We start from the raw sequence: 14,534 nt of genomic DNA on the forward strand, positions 1-14,534 counted from the left end.
GAGTATATTTTGTATAAAAACGACATTGCACTGTACAGAACTCTTTGTTGGAAGGCAAGGATGAAGCCTGGTATTTCTTTGTGCCTGAGGAGTGTTATTGGTTTGTTTACAAGTCAATATGCTGTACATTTGTTGTAACTCTGTCTGTACACATTGTAAGAGGCCGGAGAAAGGAATAACGATTGCCAAGAATCGTAACCATAGCACTGATATTTGGCATTGTCTCTCTTTTAGTCTCTTATACGACTTTCCAGATACATTATACATGTGACATTGATATGGGTTTATAAAATATGCATTGCATATATTGTTAGTATATGACATTGTTGATGTGTTTTGAATGTAGATGATTCATGACTGTATTGTTCAAAAGTTATTTGCTTTTTTTGTGGGGGGGGGGCTTATGTGTTCATCATAGTACAAAATGATAAAATAAAATATTTTTTTGGTGAAAGTACACCAAAGTTATTTTGGTATCACGCATGACATGTCCGGTTGGATATAAATTCCACCCCCCTCCCCCGGGCATTTAGTTCACTTGAAACAGTAACAAAACAGTTGATATTGAGCATGATTTGACTTGATTTAGCAAGAATAGACATGTTCCATTCAGATATTTTGTGGAACCATTATCCACCATTGCTGTTGCAGTTGAGGTAAAGTAGGAATACAATGGAAAAAGTATTGTAAACAAAGCCATTATGATGATTGTTCATGAGCTTTTGGTTGATGAGTTGATTTGAATGGAAGTGTTTATTTATTTATTCATTGCAAACGCATCATTTTGGTAATTGATATTATGAAATGGATATACATACAGTATAAATAGCACAGTCAACATCAAGTTCATAAAATAGAAAATGTATTACAATGGATGTCCTTGTTTATTTATTCTTTGCAACCAGTTTGATTGTTCATAATATAGCATAGATATGCCTACTGTATTATCAAAATAGAAAAATCCATTTCAATTCAATTTCACTTCAATTTATTTTTCATTCTTCAACATAATACAAATAAGTACAAGATAAATTACATGTAATTTAATTTGAATAAAATCATGAACAGAATTCAACATTGAATAAATGATATACATATTCAGTAAGTGATTCCAATATAAATTAACATGCATGTCAAATTTAAATCAATATAGTCGATTTAATGTAATATAATTGTATATCATGAGAAGAATGGAGGGGTCCACTGAAATCCAGAGAAGACAGAAAATCCATTTGGCATAAATACAAAATATATATGAACTATACATTATAGAGGAAATAAGATTTTTGATAGATCTAAATTTATCAAAAACATGAGTCAGCAAAAATGTATATCTGCACCCTTGTATTAAAAAATCTAGTGCAGAATGACTGCAGAAGTTTTGTTTGGTTATATTTTTCTTTTCTTTCGTTCTGTTTGGGGGGAGGTATTTATTCATTCATTTGAACAGACTCCTTTAAATCAGAGGCACTCCCAAATATGGAGCGTTCATACAGATAAAAAGAAAAAAATACATGTACAATCAATAAAAACAAGAAATTAAAACAGCTTAAAAAAACTAAATATCAACCGCTTTACACCAAATTTAACACTGTTCAGACAGGGCTCGGACAGAGAAGGGGGTACATGTATGTATTTGCAGTTATGTCATCATGCAGTGGATGATACAATAGAACCTGTTCCCAGTTATATGCAAATTTATAAGCTCTTGGGGATATAAAAGCACTAATCCCTCCCTAATCCCTTTCCAGCAGACTACCAAGGAAGCCATTTATGTATTATCCATTGTCTGTGGCTTCTTTAATAGAGCAGACATCTGTTCATTGGGAGTACAATTTGCATAATCACTCAGTAATCTATTCATGGATTTTAGCTTTGATACAAAAGGAAATACTCGAAGCTGCTTGTTGTATTTAAAGCTCTGGACAAGTCCACCCCAACAAAAACTTGATTTGAATAAAAAGAGAAAAATTCAACAAGCATAACACTGAAAATTTCATCAAAATCGGATGTAAAATAAGAAAGTTATGGCATTTTAAATTTTCGCTTATTTTCAACAAAATAGTTATATGAACGAGCCAGTTACATCCAAATGAGGGAACTGATGACATCACTCACTCACTATTTCTTTTGTATTTTATTATATGAAATATGAAATATTTTTATTTTCTCGTCATTGTCATGTGAAATGAAGTTTCATTCCTCCCTGAACACGTGGAATTCCATTATTTTAACATTTTGTGCTTCAGGCAAGGAGGTCCTAGTCGTCAAATTCGTAAAAATTGAAATATTGTATAATTCAAACAATAAAAAACAAAAGAAATAGTGAGTGAGTGACATCATCGACTCTCTCATTTGGATGTAACTGGCTCGTTCATATAACTATTTTGTTGAAAATAAGCAAAACTTTGAAATGTCATAACTTTCTTATTTTACATCCGATTTTGATGAAATTTTCAGCATTGTGCTTGTCTGATTTTTCTATTGATTCAAATCAACATTTTTCTGAGATGGACTTGACCTTTAAGAACAATGATGATAGCATAGACTACATACTCTAGAATTTACATACCAATTTACACACCTTTTCTATTTTCATTTTTCCCTATTTTTTAATTTAACTGGTGAATGCCCAAGTTGTCATTTTGATTTTTTTTTTATATAGGCCAAGCTATGTATGTACAAGAATATTTGTTATTAGGAGGCTGCACTCTACAAACCCTGCTTTTTAGCAGCCTCCTCCATTTACAACATGTTCATGTAATAATCTTGTGTATGATTTTTGTATGTGGATATTTGAAATATGTTTTCTTAGTCAAAATTTACAAAACATATTGTAATAGGAGATGGAAATAAACAAAATAAAATGAAACAAATTTTGGGTCCCCAAATCAATCACTTTGTTTTGCAATCAATTGCATATTTGGAATTGAATGCTTATCTTTTTTTTAAGAAAGATTTTAAACTGGCTTCTAAATTGATTTATTAATCTGTAGAATTGCAACAGAAATGTGGAATTGATTGTGTTGTCTTTATGATTTGAATGGGAAAATAGGTATGCTGGCAGGCATATAATTACAGCCTTGTCATTTCCAACATCATTAATCGTTGTAATGCTCCTATTGATTTTTCTGTGAAATTTTCTATGAAAAAGGATGGACAGAAATCATTGAGATAACCTTGAATAGAGACTATTAATAACCTATGAGTCAGTCTAGAATATACCCTGGGGTAGGCTGGCTTTAGGTTGGGCAGTTTGAAAAAAAAAATGTAAGAAGTGAATTTAAAACAAATTTGTACAAGGGAAAGTCCATCCCACAAAAAATTTGATTTGAATGAAAAGGGGAAACAGCAAGTATAACACTGGAAATTCATCAGAATCAGACGTATAATAAAAAAAGTTATGACATTTCAAAACACAGTGATAAGAAAATGTGGGAATTTATGTCACCCACTCACTATTTATTTTGTATATCATTGTACAAATTTTTACAATATTCAATTTTTGAAGATTTGTCAGGAAGAATCTTTATGGAATCCCAATAGGTTGCAACAATATGGTAATTCCACATTGTATATCAAACTATCTTAGTTTAACATTAAGTTAATTGTATATCAAACTATCTTAGTTTAACATTAAGTTAATTGTATATCAAACTATCTTAGTTTAACATTAAGTTAATTGTATATCAAACTATCTTAGTTTAACATTAAATTAATTGTATATCAAACTATCTTAGTTTAACATTAAGTTAATTGTATATCAAACTATCTTAGTTTAACATTAAGTTAATTGTATATCAAACTATCTTAGTTTAACATTAAGTTAATTGTATATCAAACTATCTTAGTTTAACATTAAGTTAATTGTATATCAAACCATCTTAGTTTAACATTAAGTTAATTGTATGTCAAACTATCTTAGTTTAACATTAAGTTAATTGTATATCAAACTATCTTAGTTTAACATTAAATTAATTGTATATCAAACTATCTTAGTTTAACATTAAGTTAATTGTATATCAAACTATCTTAGTTTAACATTAAATTAATTGTATATCAAACTATCTTAGTTTAACATTAAGTTAATTGTATATCAAACTATCTTAGTTTAACATTAAGTTAATTGTATATCAAACTATCTTAGTTTAACATTAAGTTAATTGTATATCAAACTATCTTAGTTTAACATTAAGTTACATGTAGTTGTATATCAAAATATCTTAGTTTAACATTAAGTTAATTGTATATCAAACTATCTTAGTTTAACATTAAGTTAATTGTATATCAAACTATCTTAGTTTAACATTAAGTTAATTGTATACCAAACTATCTTAGTTTAACATTAAGTTAATTGTATATCAAACTATCTTAGTTTAACATTAAGTTAATTGTATATCAAACTATCTTAGTTTAACATTAAGTTAATTGTATATCAAACTATCTTAGTTTAACATTAAGTTAATTGTATATCAAACTATCTTAGTTTAACATTAAGTTAATTGTATATCAAACTATCTTAGTTTAACATTAAGTTAATTGTATATCAAACTATCTTAGTTTAACATTAAATTAATTGTATATCAAACTATCTTAGTTTAACATTAAGTTAATTGTATATCAAACTATCTTAGTTTAACATTAAGTTAATTGTATATCAAACTATCTTAGTTTAACATTAAGTTAATTGTATATCAAACTATCTTAGTTTAACATTAAGTTAATTGTATATCAAACTATCTTAGTTTAACATTAAGTTAATTGTATATCAAACTATCTTAGTTTAACATTAAGTTAATTGTATATCAAACTATCTTAATAGTACGGAAGATGTTGATCATCGTGGTAGCTGAATCTGAGTAAGGAAATAAATAATCTGTTGTCTCACGATGCGGCAAACTGAAATTGCGACGTTTCGACTGCTCCTGCTAGTCTTCGTCAGGCAATGAAGTGGACACTCGCTGCGCGCGCCTTTTATACCGTAGGCTACGGGCCGTCGGTGCCGGAACCGCCGTGGTGTGATTGGTCGGCGCAACCGACCAATCAGAAGCCGCGGACGGTGCGATCGCCGTGGGGCTTGCGGACGTCGGGGAAAACCCGTCGGCTGCAGTCGGCGTAGAAAGCGGGCAATTTGCGGACGTCGAGGAGTGAACCGCGGTAGCTGTGCAAAAACTAATGGGGTTGGATGCGGACGTCGGAGGGCGGTCAACCGGTGAACTACGGGCGGTCGTAGGGGGCGCATGTCGGCGAATGGTCGGAAGCCATTCTTCAGGGATGTCAATGCCGTTATCCCTGTTCACATTATTGGGATGAAGACGAATTTGGATAGCCTCTTTAACACGCCGTGTGTACCAGTGCTTATCCCGCGCTATACAGCTAACCTCGTCCCAATTGGGAGGGTGATCTGCATTCCAAGCATGCTCTGCAACTGCCGAACTATCTATGCGTCGGTGCTTGACATCTCTGCGATGTTCTAGCATTCGCTCGTTAACGGGTCTGCCCGTTTCCCCGATGTAAACCTTGTCACAAGCCCCACATGGTATCTTGTAAACAACGCCATCGAGTCTGCCGGGCAGCGCGGGGTCTTTGGGGCGCACTAACTGTTTACGGATAGTAGTGTCGGACTTGAAAACCGCGCGTATGCTGTACTTCTCTAAGTGCCGGCGTAGTTGGCGGGAAATAGAATCGACAAACGGAAGTACGACGGTAGACTTGCAGCGCACAATGTCTTCTTCAGCGACGTTCTTTCTCTTAGTTACACGGTTGAGAAAGGAGCGCGGGTAACCATTGGAAACGAGTGCAGAAGCAATGCGTTGCTTCTCAGCGGCGGTGCATTGTGGTTTCGATACAATGCGTGATGCTCGGTCATAAAGGCATTTGACTACCCCGCGTTTGACGGACTGGGGGTGATGCGAATCGTACGCTAAATATTGATCTGTATGCGTAGGCTTTCTGTACACTGTAGTGGTGAGGCGGCCCTCATCATCCCGGTGTACAAGAGTGTCAAGGAAGGCAATGCGGTTATTGTCTTCTCTCTCCATAGTGAAACGGATAGACGGTTGCTGCGCGTTCACGTAATTCAATAGGCAATCGGTTGTAGACCTGTCGGTAACAATGAAAGTATCATCAACATAGCGCTTCCAAATTCTCGGACTGAATTCGGGTGGGCAAGCGTGAAGCGCATCCTCCTCAAAGGATTCCATGTAAAGGTTAGCAATAACAGCAGAAACAGGGCTACCCATGGCCGCGCCTTCTTGCTGTTCATAGAAGCGTCCATCGTACATGAAATACGTGGACTTCAACACGAAACGAAGAAGTTCAGTGACCTGGGTAGGAGAAAGATCGGTACGGTCGGGTAAGCTAGCGTCGGCCTCCAGGCGCTGGAGGGCGACATCACATGCTGCTTCAACGGGTACATTGGTAAACAAAGATACCACGTCGAAAGAGACCATGACTTCATGCTCAAGTACGGTCTGATTGCGCAAGAAATCCACAAAAGAAGCGGAGTTACGGACGGCATGTTGATTATTACCAACAAGCGGCGCGAGTATGTCGGCTAGTAATTTAGAAGTGTTGTAAGCGAAAGAGCTTATGCATGAAACAATCGGGCGTAACGGAACATCGGGTTTGTGAATTTTCGGTAAGCCATAAATCCTAGGAGGCTGTTTTTGCGTGGGTCTAAGTACCCTGTAGGTCGCATCGTCGATATCACCATTCTTGTGTAAATCGCGGAGAATGGTTTCCGACACTAGAGTAGTCAACTTGTCCTCGCGTGTGTTGACTGCTGACGAGACCGCGCTGCTTAGCAAAGGGCTCAACTTTGCTATAGCTCCCAAGCGCATACCGGCTGTTGAGATTATCGCTAAGATCGAATCATCCGTCCGTTGCCGTGATGCCGAAACCATCGGCTCAGTTCGCAGAGAGGTCAACGCGATCCTCGCCTCCGCCAAACCACCGAAATCCAATGTTACACCCGGCATGCACAAAGCCTTGAAAGCGCTCAAGGAAGATAGCACCATTATGATTCTGCCAGCCGACAAAGGCCGCGCTAGCGTGGTAATGGATACCAGTACTTACCGTGATAAGATTTCCGAACTTATTAGCTCGGGTCCTTACCGCGCCTTACGAAAGGATCCTACCGATTGTCTTGCTCGCAAGCTTGCAACCATTCTCCGCGATTTACACAAGAATGGTGATATCGACGATGCGACCTACAGGGTACTTAGACCCACGCAAAAACAGCCTCCTAGGATTTATGGCTTACCGAAAATTCACAAACCCGATGTTCCGTTACGCCCGATTGTTTCATGCATAAGCTCTTTCGCTTACAACACTTCTAAATTACTAGCCGACATACTCGCGCCGCTTGTTGGTAATAATCAACATGCCGTCCGTAACTCCGCTTCTTTTGTGGATTTCTTGCGCAATCAGACCGTACTTGAGCATGAAGTCATGGTCTCTTTCGACGTGGTATCTTTGTTTACCAATGTACCCGTTGAAGCAGCATGTGATGTCGCCCTCCAGCGCCTGGAGGCCGACGCTAGCTTACCCGACCGTACCGATCTTTCTCCTACCCAGGTCACTGAACTTCTTCGTTTCGTGTTGAAGTCCACGTATTTCATGTACGATGGACGCTTCTATGAACAGCAAGAAGGCGCGGCCATGGGTAGCCCTGTTTCTGCTGTTATTGCTAACCTTTACATGGAATCCTTTGAGGAGGATGCGCTTCACGCTTGCCCACCCGAATTCAGTCCGAGAATTTGGAAGCGCTATGTTGATGATACTTTCATTGTTACCGACAGGTCTACAACCGATTGCCTATTGAATTACGTGAACGCGCAGCAACCGTCTATCCGTTTCACTATGGAGAGAGAAGACAATAACCGCATTGCCTTCCTTGACACTCTTGTACACCGGGATGATGAGGGCCGCCTCACCACTACAGTGTACAGAAAGCCTACGCATACAGATCAATATTTAGCGTACGATTCGCATCACCCCCAGTCCGTCAAACGCGGGGTAGTCAAATGCCTTTATGACCGAGCATCACGCATTGTATCGAAACCACAATGCACCGCCGCTGAGAAGCAACGCATTGCTTCTGCACTCGTTTCCAATGGTTACCCGCGCTCCTTTCTCAACCGTGTAACTAAGAGAAAGAACGTCGCTGAAGAAGACATTGTGCGCTGCAAGTCTACCGTCGTACTTCCGTTTGTCGATTCTATTTCCCGCCAACTACGCCGGCACTTAGAGAAGTACAGCATACGCGCGGTTTTCAAGTCCGACACTACTATCCGTAAACAGTTAGTGCGCCCCAAAGACCCCGCGCTGCCCGGCAGACTCGATGGCGTTGTTTACAAGATACCATGTGGGGCTTGTGACAAGGTTTACATCGGGGAAACGGGCAGACCCGTTAACGAGCGAATGCTAGAACATCGCAGAGATGTCAAGCACCGACGCATAGATAGTTCGGCAGTTGCAGAGCATGCTTGGAATGCAGATCACCCTCCCAATTGGGACGAGGTTAGCTGTATAGCGCGGGATAAGCACTGGTACACACGGCGTGTTAAAGAGGCTATCCAAATTCGTCTTCATCCCAATAATGTGAACAGGGATAACGGCATTGACATCCCTGAAGAATGGCTTCCGACCATTCGCCGACATGCGCCCCCTACGACCGCCCGTAGTTCACCGGTTGACCGCCCTCCGACGTCCGCATCCAACCCCATTAGTTTTTGCACAGCTACCGCGGTTCACTCCTCGACGTCCGCAAATTGCCCGCTTTCTACGCCGACTGCAGCCGACGGGTTTTCCCCGACGTCCGCAAGCCCCACGGCGATCGCACCGTCCGCGGCTTCTGATTGGTCGGTTGCGCCGACCAATCACACCACGGCGGTTCCGGCACCGACGGCCCGTAGCCTACGGTATAAAAGGCGCGCGCAGCGAGTGTCCACTTCATTGCCTGACGAAGACTAGCAGGAGCAGTCGAAACGTCGCAATTTCAGTTTGCCGCATCGTGAGACAACAGATTATTTATTTCCTTACTCAAACTATCTTAGTTTAACATTAAGTTAATTGTATATCAAACTATCTTAGTTTAACATTAAGTTAATTGTATATCAAACTATCTTAGTTTAACATTAAGTTAGGGATGAATATACCATATTTTATGTTTCAATCTAGTCTTTGCCTGCAAATTAGAGTTAGAGAATAAACAATACTTGACTTATGCTTGTAGAGACCTTGAATATTGGAGTCTAGCAAATAGACTACTCTTTGTTGTTTTGATCATATCATTGTAGACTTTTGAGCAGGCAGACATAAAGCTTGATTATTCACATAAGACAAAACTAGTTCATCTATTTGACCTCAGATCAGATCATAATTGGGTCATTCCAATCTTGACCTGAATGACCATAGCAATTAAGTCTTATTGTCTAGTAAATGTATGATACTAATATGTTTAAGTTGGTAGGATATTCTTGTGCAGCCAGTATTATCACAAACAATCTGTTTTTAAGACAATTATGAAAATAATAATTGATCTAATATTTTTGAGTCAGCATGAAAGCCTAAATTTGGCACTAACATTTATTAATAAATTAGATATGGAATTTCTTTGTACACTGTACATTGCTGTACTGTACAATATTGTTTGTATTTGCAAACAATTATCATGCTTGCTTCATCTATTAGTTTTATTGTTCATAGTATTTCAGGGCCCTCTTTAATGGAAAGATAATAATAATTGTTACAATTTATTTTTTTGTAAATTTTTTGCCATGGAAAGTTTCATTGTATAATTGCATCTTTTATTTTACAGTGGACAGAAATTTGCAAAATAAATATCCAAAGAATCAGTATTCTGTTTTAACCGCATAGGATGTTTATTGACAAAATACTTATTTCAGCAATCATGAATAAAGGTATTTTCTGCATTTTCACAATGCAAACTCAGTTTTAGCAAGACAAACAAACAAACAAGAAGCAAAAAATATTGATGGCTGACAAACCGACAAAGCTAAACACACAGCCTACCTGCAATTTGTTTAATGAATCATAAACAAAATTGATAATGTCATGTTTTTGAGCTTTGGTCAAAGTTTGCGTGCATAATTAACAGTATTTGTAATAACATATATATCTTACGTTAAACCAAACAACAGAAATAACTGATATGATGCCAGATGAATGAAGAATTCATAAATAATAAAATGAATGATACAGTATGTAATTGAATACAAACATATATGAAGAGGCTATTTGCCTTTGGTATGTATGTTTGGTTAAAGTACAGTTTTCTATTGTTATAATATTGTATTTTCATTTCTCACAGGGCAACCATTTATTTCTCTGAAGATGTCGCAGAGTTGTAGACCAAAGTCGTGTGACTTGGACTTATGTCGCTATTTTGCTGACTTGCAACTTGATTTGTTATAATGCCCAAATGACTTGGGAGTTTTGACTTATGTACTTGCAACAAACGACCTAGAACTCAATTTGGACTTGCAAGAAGATGACTTGCATACAGCTCAGAGAATATTGGGTAAGGGTTAAGTTTTTAATTAGTATTGAAGTTCTGGTTTATGCTCAGTAGGATCAGTTGTTGCAGAAGCAACAGGGTCCTGGGAATGATTTCTTGGCTGGGATACTGAAGTAAATTTGACGTTTTTCACTACAAAATGATGATCTTTTGGTCAGGCAAAAAAAAAAAGGATTTCAACACAAATTGTTCGTCATTTTCCATACATTTCTCCAATTTGACACACCTACCAGAATTCCAGGGGGTGCTGCGTATAAAAAAAATACATGCAGCACCCCTTTGGAAAAGTTTGGGGGTGCTTCAGCACACCCACCTCCCCTGCTGCCGCAGGGGGGGCACTCGACCAAAAAAGTGGTGGGGGTGTGCCGCAGGCGAGACAAAAAACAGGGGCCTTGGAGCGGGCTTATTGTAAAAAGGAGGGTCCTCGGAACGGGCTTCGGAACGACAAATGTTTGTGAAAACGGGGGTCCTTGGAACGGATCGCCAGCGTGTGAGCGCGTATGCATCCCTACGGAACGGTCATGCGTGCATGATGCAGCTAGCGCGGCCTCCGCCGGGGAGCTCTGCGGCCGCTTTTCACCAAAATTGCAGCTCATTCAACGCGATCGGAGCGGCGTAACAGAAAAATATGCGAAGCTTTGGAGCGGAATTCTCTCTTCTTTTTTCTCGATAAGAAGAAAATGCTATGCCTTGGAGCGGCTTTCTTTGTTCTTTTTCTCAACAAGGCAACAATGCTATGCCTTGGAACGGAAATTTGAGTGTAAAAATGGGGGTCCCCTCCGCGGCACATACCCACTATGCATTATATACAGAGTGCCCCCCCCCCGCCTGCTGCCCAGGGCCATGAGAAGCAATTGTCATGAAACCATATTTGAAAGTCATTTCAAGGTAAATTTCTACATGTACATGTATACATATTTGCCTGCATTCATGTCCAATGGAATGATCATGAATCTTTCGATTGCCCCGGCAATGACCTCTCCATTTTAAACTTGTATCACCCTGGGTGATTGAAGTTTCAACTCTCCCATTAGGGTGACCAAACAACTCCACAATCTCTTCCTCAGATAGGATATAAGATCAAAAGATTGATCTCTGATTAAGGATCACATTTCTTCATGTTCTGGGCTATGTAGCACAAAACTTAGCAATTGATTATAAACCAACTATTCACCATTGATTGCATGAAGTCCTACAATGTACAATTGCTTGTAAAATCAAGCATATGATCAATAGCTAAGCTTTGTGATAATGGCCCTAGTGCCATTTCTGTTATTGAAGTTTAGTTCACATGACAGTTAAAGGTAAAAGACAGTTGTTGCAGCAAACGATTATTTTATAAGAAAGTCTTTCATATCAAGGTTAATTGTCAAAATATTATCTTACGTAGTTACATTGTACATCAAGATCTGGTACATTAATATAAACTTATCTTTGTAAAATCATACTATTTTAGCTCAAAATCGATAATTATGATGATTACTAACATAGAAAAGCATATGTGGGTATTAATATTGCTTTGGAAAATATATATTTGATGGAAGTCTGTGCTTAATTTGTCAATTTCTCAGCAATTACACATTTTCTTCCAGAGCTATGTATTTCGCACATATTTTGTATACAAACACTTTGAGGTAATTTCATTGGATTCTGTTCGAACTCATTTTGAGATCATTACCACAACTGGTATTTATCTTTAATATTTTTAACCTCAAGGTTATCATGCAATTTATGCTACAGGCCATGCATTGGCTCCTGTTGGAAATAATGGACCCAAAGAAATGCTATTAAAGAAAAGCCAAGTTTAATTGATATTCACAGTAAATCTTCCAATATTCTTTAAAAAATAGAGCTCTCCATAACATGTATAAAATTAAGTATTCTCTATTTCATAAAACAATATTAAAAAAAATCAACAAAAGATAGTGAGTGAATATGACATCATCAGTTCTCTCATTTTTCATATCACTGGAGTTGTTTATTGCGAAAATAAGCAAAACTGAAATTTAGTAAATTGCTGATCTTGATGAAATTTTTTCTTTTCTGCGTACATGCTCATACACCAGATATGTTTGATATGCCAACAATATGAATTTCCATTTGTTCATCTGCAAAGCAGACAATAAAATGAATCTGATTCTTGAGCTGAATATGAAGTTTCATCTTAGCAGTTTGAAGATTTTTTTCAATAAAACATATATATTTCTTTTGAAAATGGTGTTTTGGATTTTTAATATCACTGAATAGCAACACTTCACCATGTTTTTTTTGTTATATTCTCCAATATTCAATTTAAACCATATTATGTACTTATTATAAATGTTTGTGGTTTCTGTTAATCATGCATTGTGTTTTGAATTTGCTTATCATTTTAGGTGTATGTTATGTCTGTTTTTAGTTGGTTTTCTTCATGTTTGTTCTTATCTTTGAGCTGGATTATGGAAATAAATGAAATGGATTGAAATAAAATAACTTTATTTTTAGCTCAAATGGGATTAAATTTTGAATGAGGTCACACAGCCACCCCTTCTGGTTTTGTTGGTTCGAGGAAGATGACCATCAACCGTTAAAAGAGGGGAAAGGCGGAGTCTACTTGAATTACCTTCTCACCAAATGTAATTAATGAAGCCATGGAGATATAAGGCTAGTCTTCATTGGTGCAGACCTGACTTCTTGATTGATATGGGACAGCCCCTAATTTGGGGGGAAAGGAAAGATAAATTTTCACCACTTATCGAGAAAGTTTTCTCTTGTGTCTTGGGATGATAAACATTTCTAGCAAAGATACATTTTCGAAAGAATGAGAATCAGGATTTCTGTGGTTTCATAATTGAAAACAATTATGTATTAATTTCTACTTCCAAGTCTGTCTTCTAAGGAAAAATGACAAAAACATAAATGGAGAAAAAACAAAACTGGAGAAAGACAGGTATACCAAAAAATAAATATAAAATACAAGATACCAGTTCAGTTTATGAATATGTAACGGGGGCGAGGAAGAGAGGAGTAGTATGATTGAGGGCAGTATTTTTAAAAATCTCCCATAGGGGCACTTTCCGTTCTGTTGATGAAAAGCAGAGGGGGAGATGACAAGTAGATGCCCCACCCCTCCTGTGTGTACCACGAACTACGCTGGAATTAATAATTTTGTGACTAGTGATGGACATGAGCCAGTGGGAGGTTCATTGATGGAGTGGTACCACTCCCTGCATGTTTGTCTATCCAATTATTTATGCCAGTGTGGTTCAGCATTCTTAGTAATAATCGTTATTAAAGGTTAGAATTAGACACAAATCTGTATTTTATTTGATCTTTAGCATAGAGGGGTAAAAAAAATCATGTGAATAATATATAAAATTTTGAAGATTTTTTGCATGAATTGATTTCATTTTGGATTGAGATATTATCAACAAGATATTTCAAGACTGATTTTGTTGAAAGTAATGTGATTCCTGTTAATATTTATAAACTTGAAAAGCTTAAATAAGTTACTTTTTTTCTGATTGAGAGTGAAATTTTGTTTAGCAAACTACAAATTCTCATTTCCTAAATAATGAAGTATGACCAATTCATGAAAATGAGACTTTTTAAGACTGATTGGATCTTAGTGTATGGGATATGTTGTACCAGATAGGCCACTCAGTTATTCCTAAAAAATACTGAAAATTATATCATGATTTAAAATAATCATACATGAAATAATTAGACATATTTGTATTTATGACTTGATTCACTTGAGTATTATATGATTATGTCAACAGCATAAACATAAATCAGTAACTTTTAAACAATAAAACAATACAACTTCAATATACATGTAACACCATGTCACAACTGGATGAAACTCCTGCCATGTTTTACAGTGATGTTTTAGTGTACTTCTCTGTTTCTACTGAATAAGTTATTTTATTTTTGGAAAAATCATCAAGAAGGGCTACATCTTCATATTTTTGTCTAAAACACATTGCTTTAAAAAAAAGAATTGGAATAT

At 37.1% G+C, this 14,534-nt stretch overlaps 2 protein-coding genes across 2 annotated transcripts; one reads left to right on the top strand and one right to left on the bottom strand.

Annotated features, from left to right (window-relative positions):
• Positions 1–4,928: 4,928 nt before the first annotated feature.
• On the bottom strand, positions 4,929–6,452 carry LOC121430261. The gene has a single exon (XM_041627537.1). The coding sequence runs from the start codon at positions 6,450–6,452 to the stop codon at positions 4,929–4,931; it is 1,524 nt and encodes a 507-aa protein (XP_041483471.1).
• A 283-nt stretch (positions 6,453–6,735) lies between these two features.
• Positions 6,736–8,976, top strand: LOC121430263. Its single transcript, XM_041627540.1, has one exon. It carries the CDS (start codon positions 6,736–6,738, stop codon positions 8,974–8,976), a length of 2,241 nt encoding a protein of 746 aa, XP_041483474.1.
• Positions 8,977–14,534: the final 5,558 nt, after the last annotated feature.

The sequence above is a fragment of the Lytechinus variegatus genome, chromosome 16 (genome assembly GCF_018143015.1).
Source record: "Lytechinus variegatus isolate NC3 chromosome 16, Lvar_3.0, whole genome shotgun sequence".
Lineage (NCBI taxonomy): Eukaryota > Metazoa > Echinodermata > Echinoidea > Temnopleuroida > Toxopneustidae > Lytechinus > Lytechinus variegatus.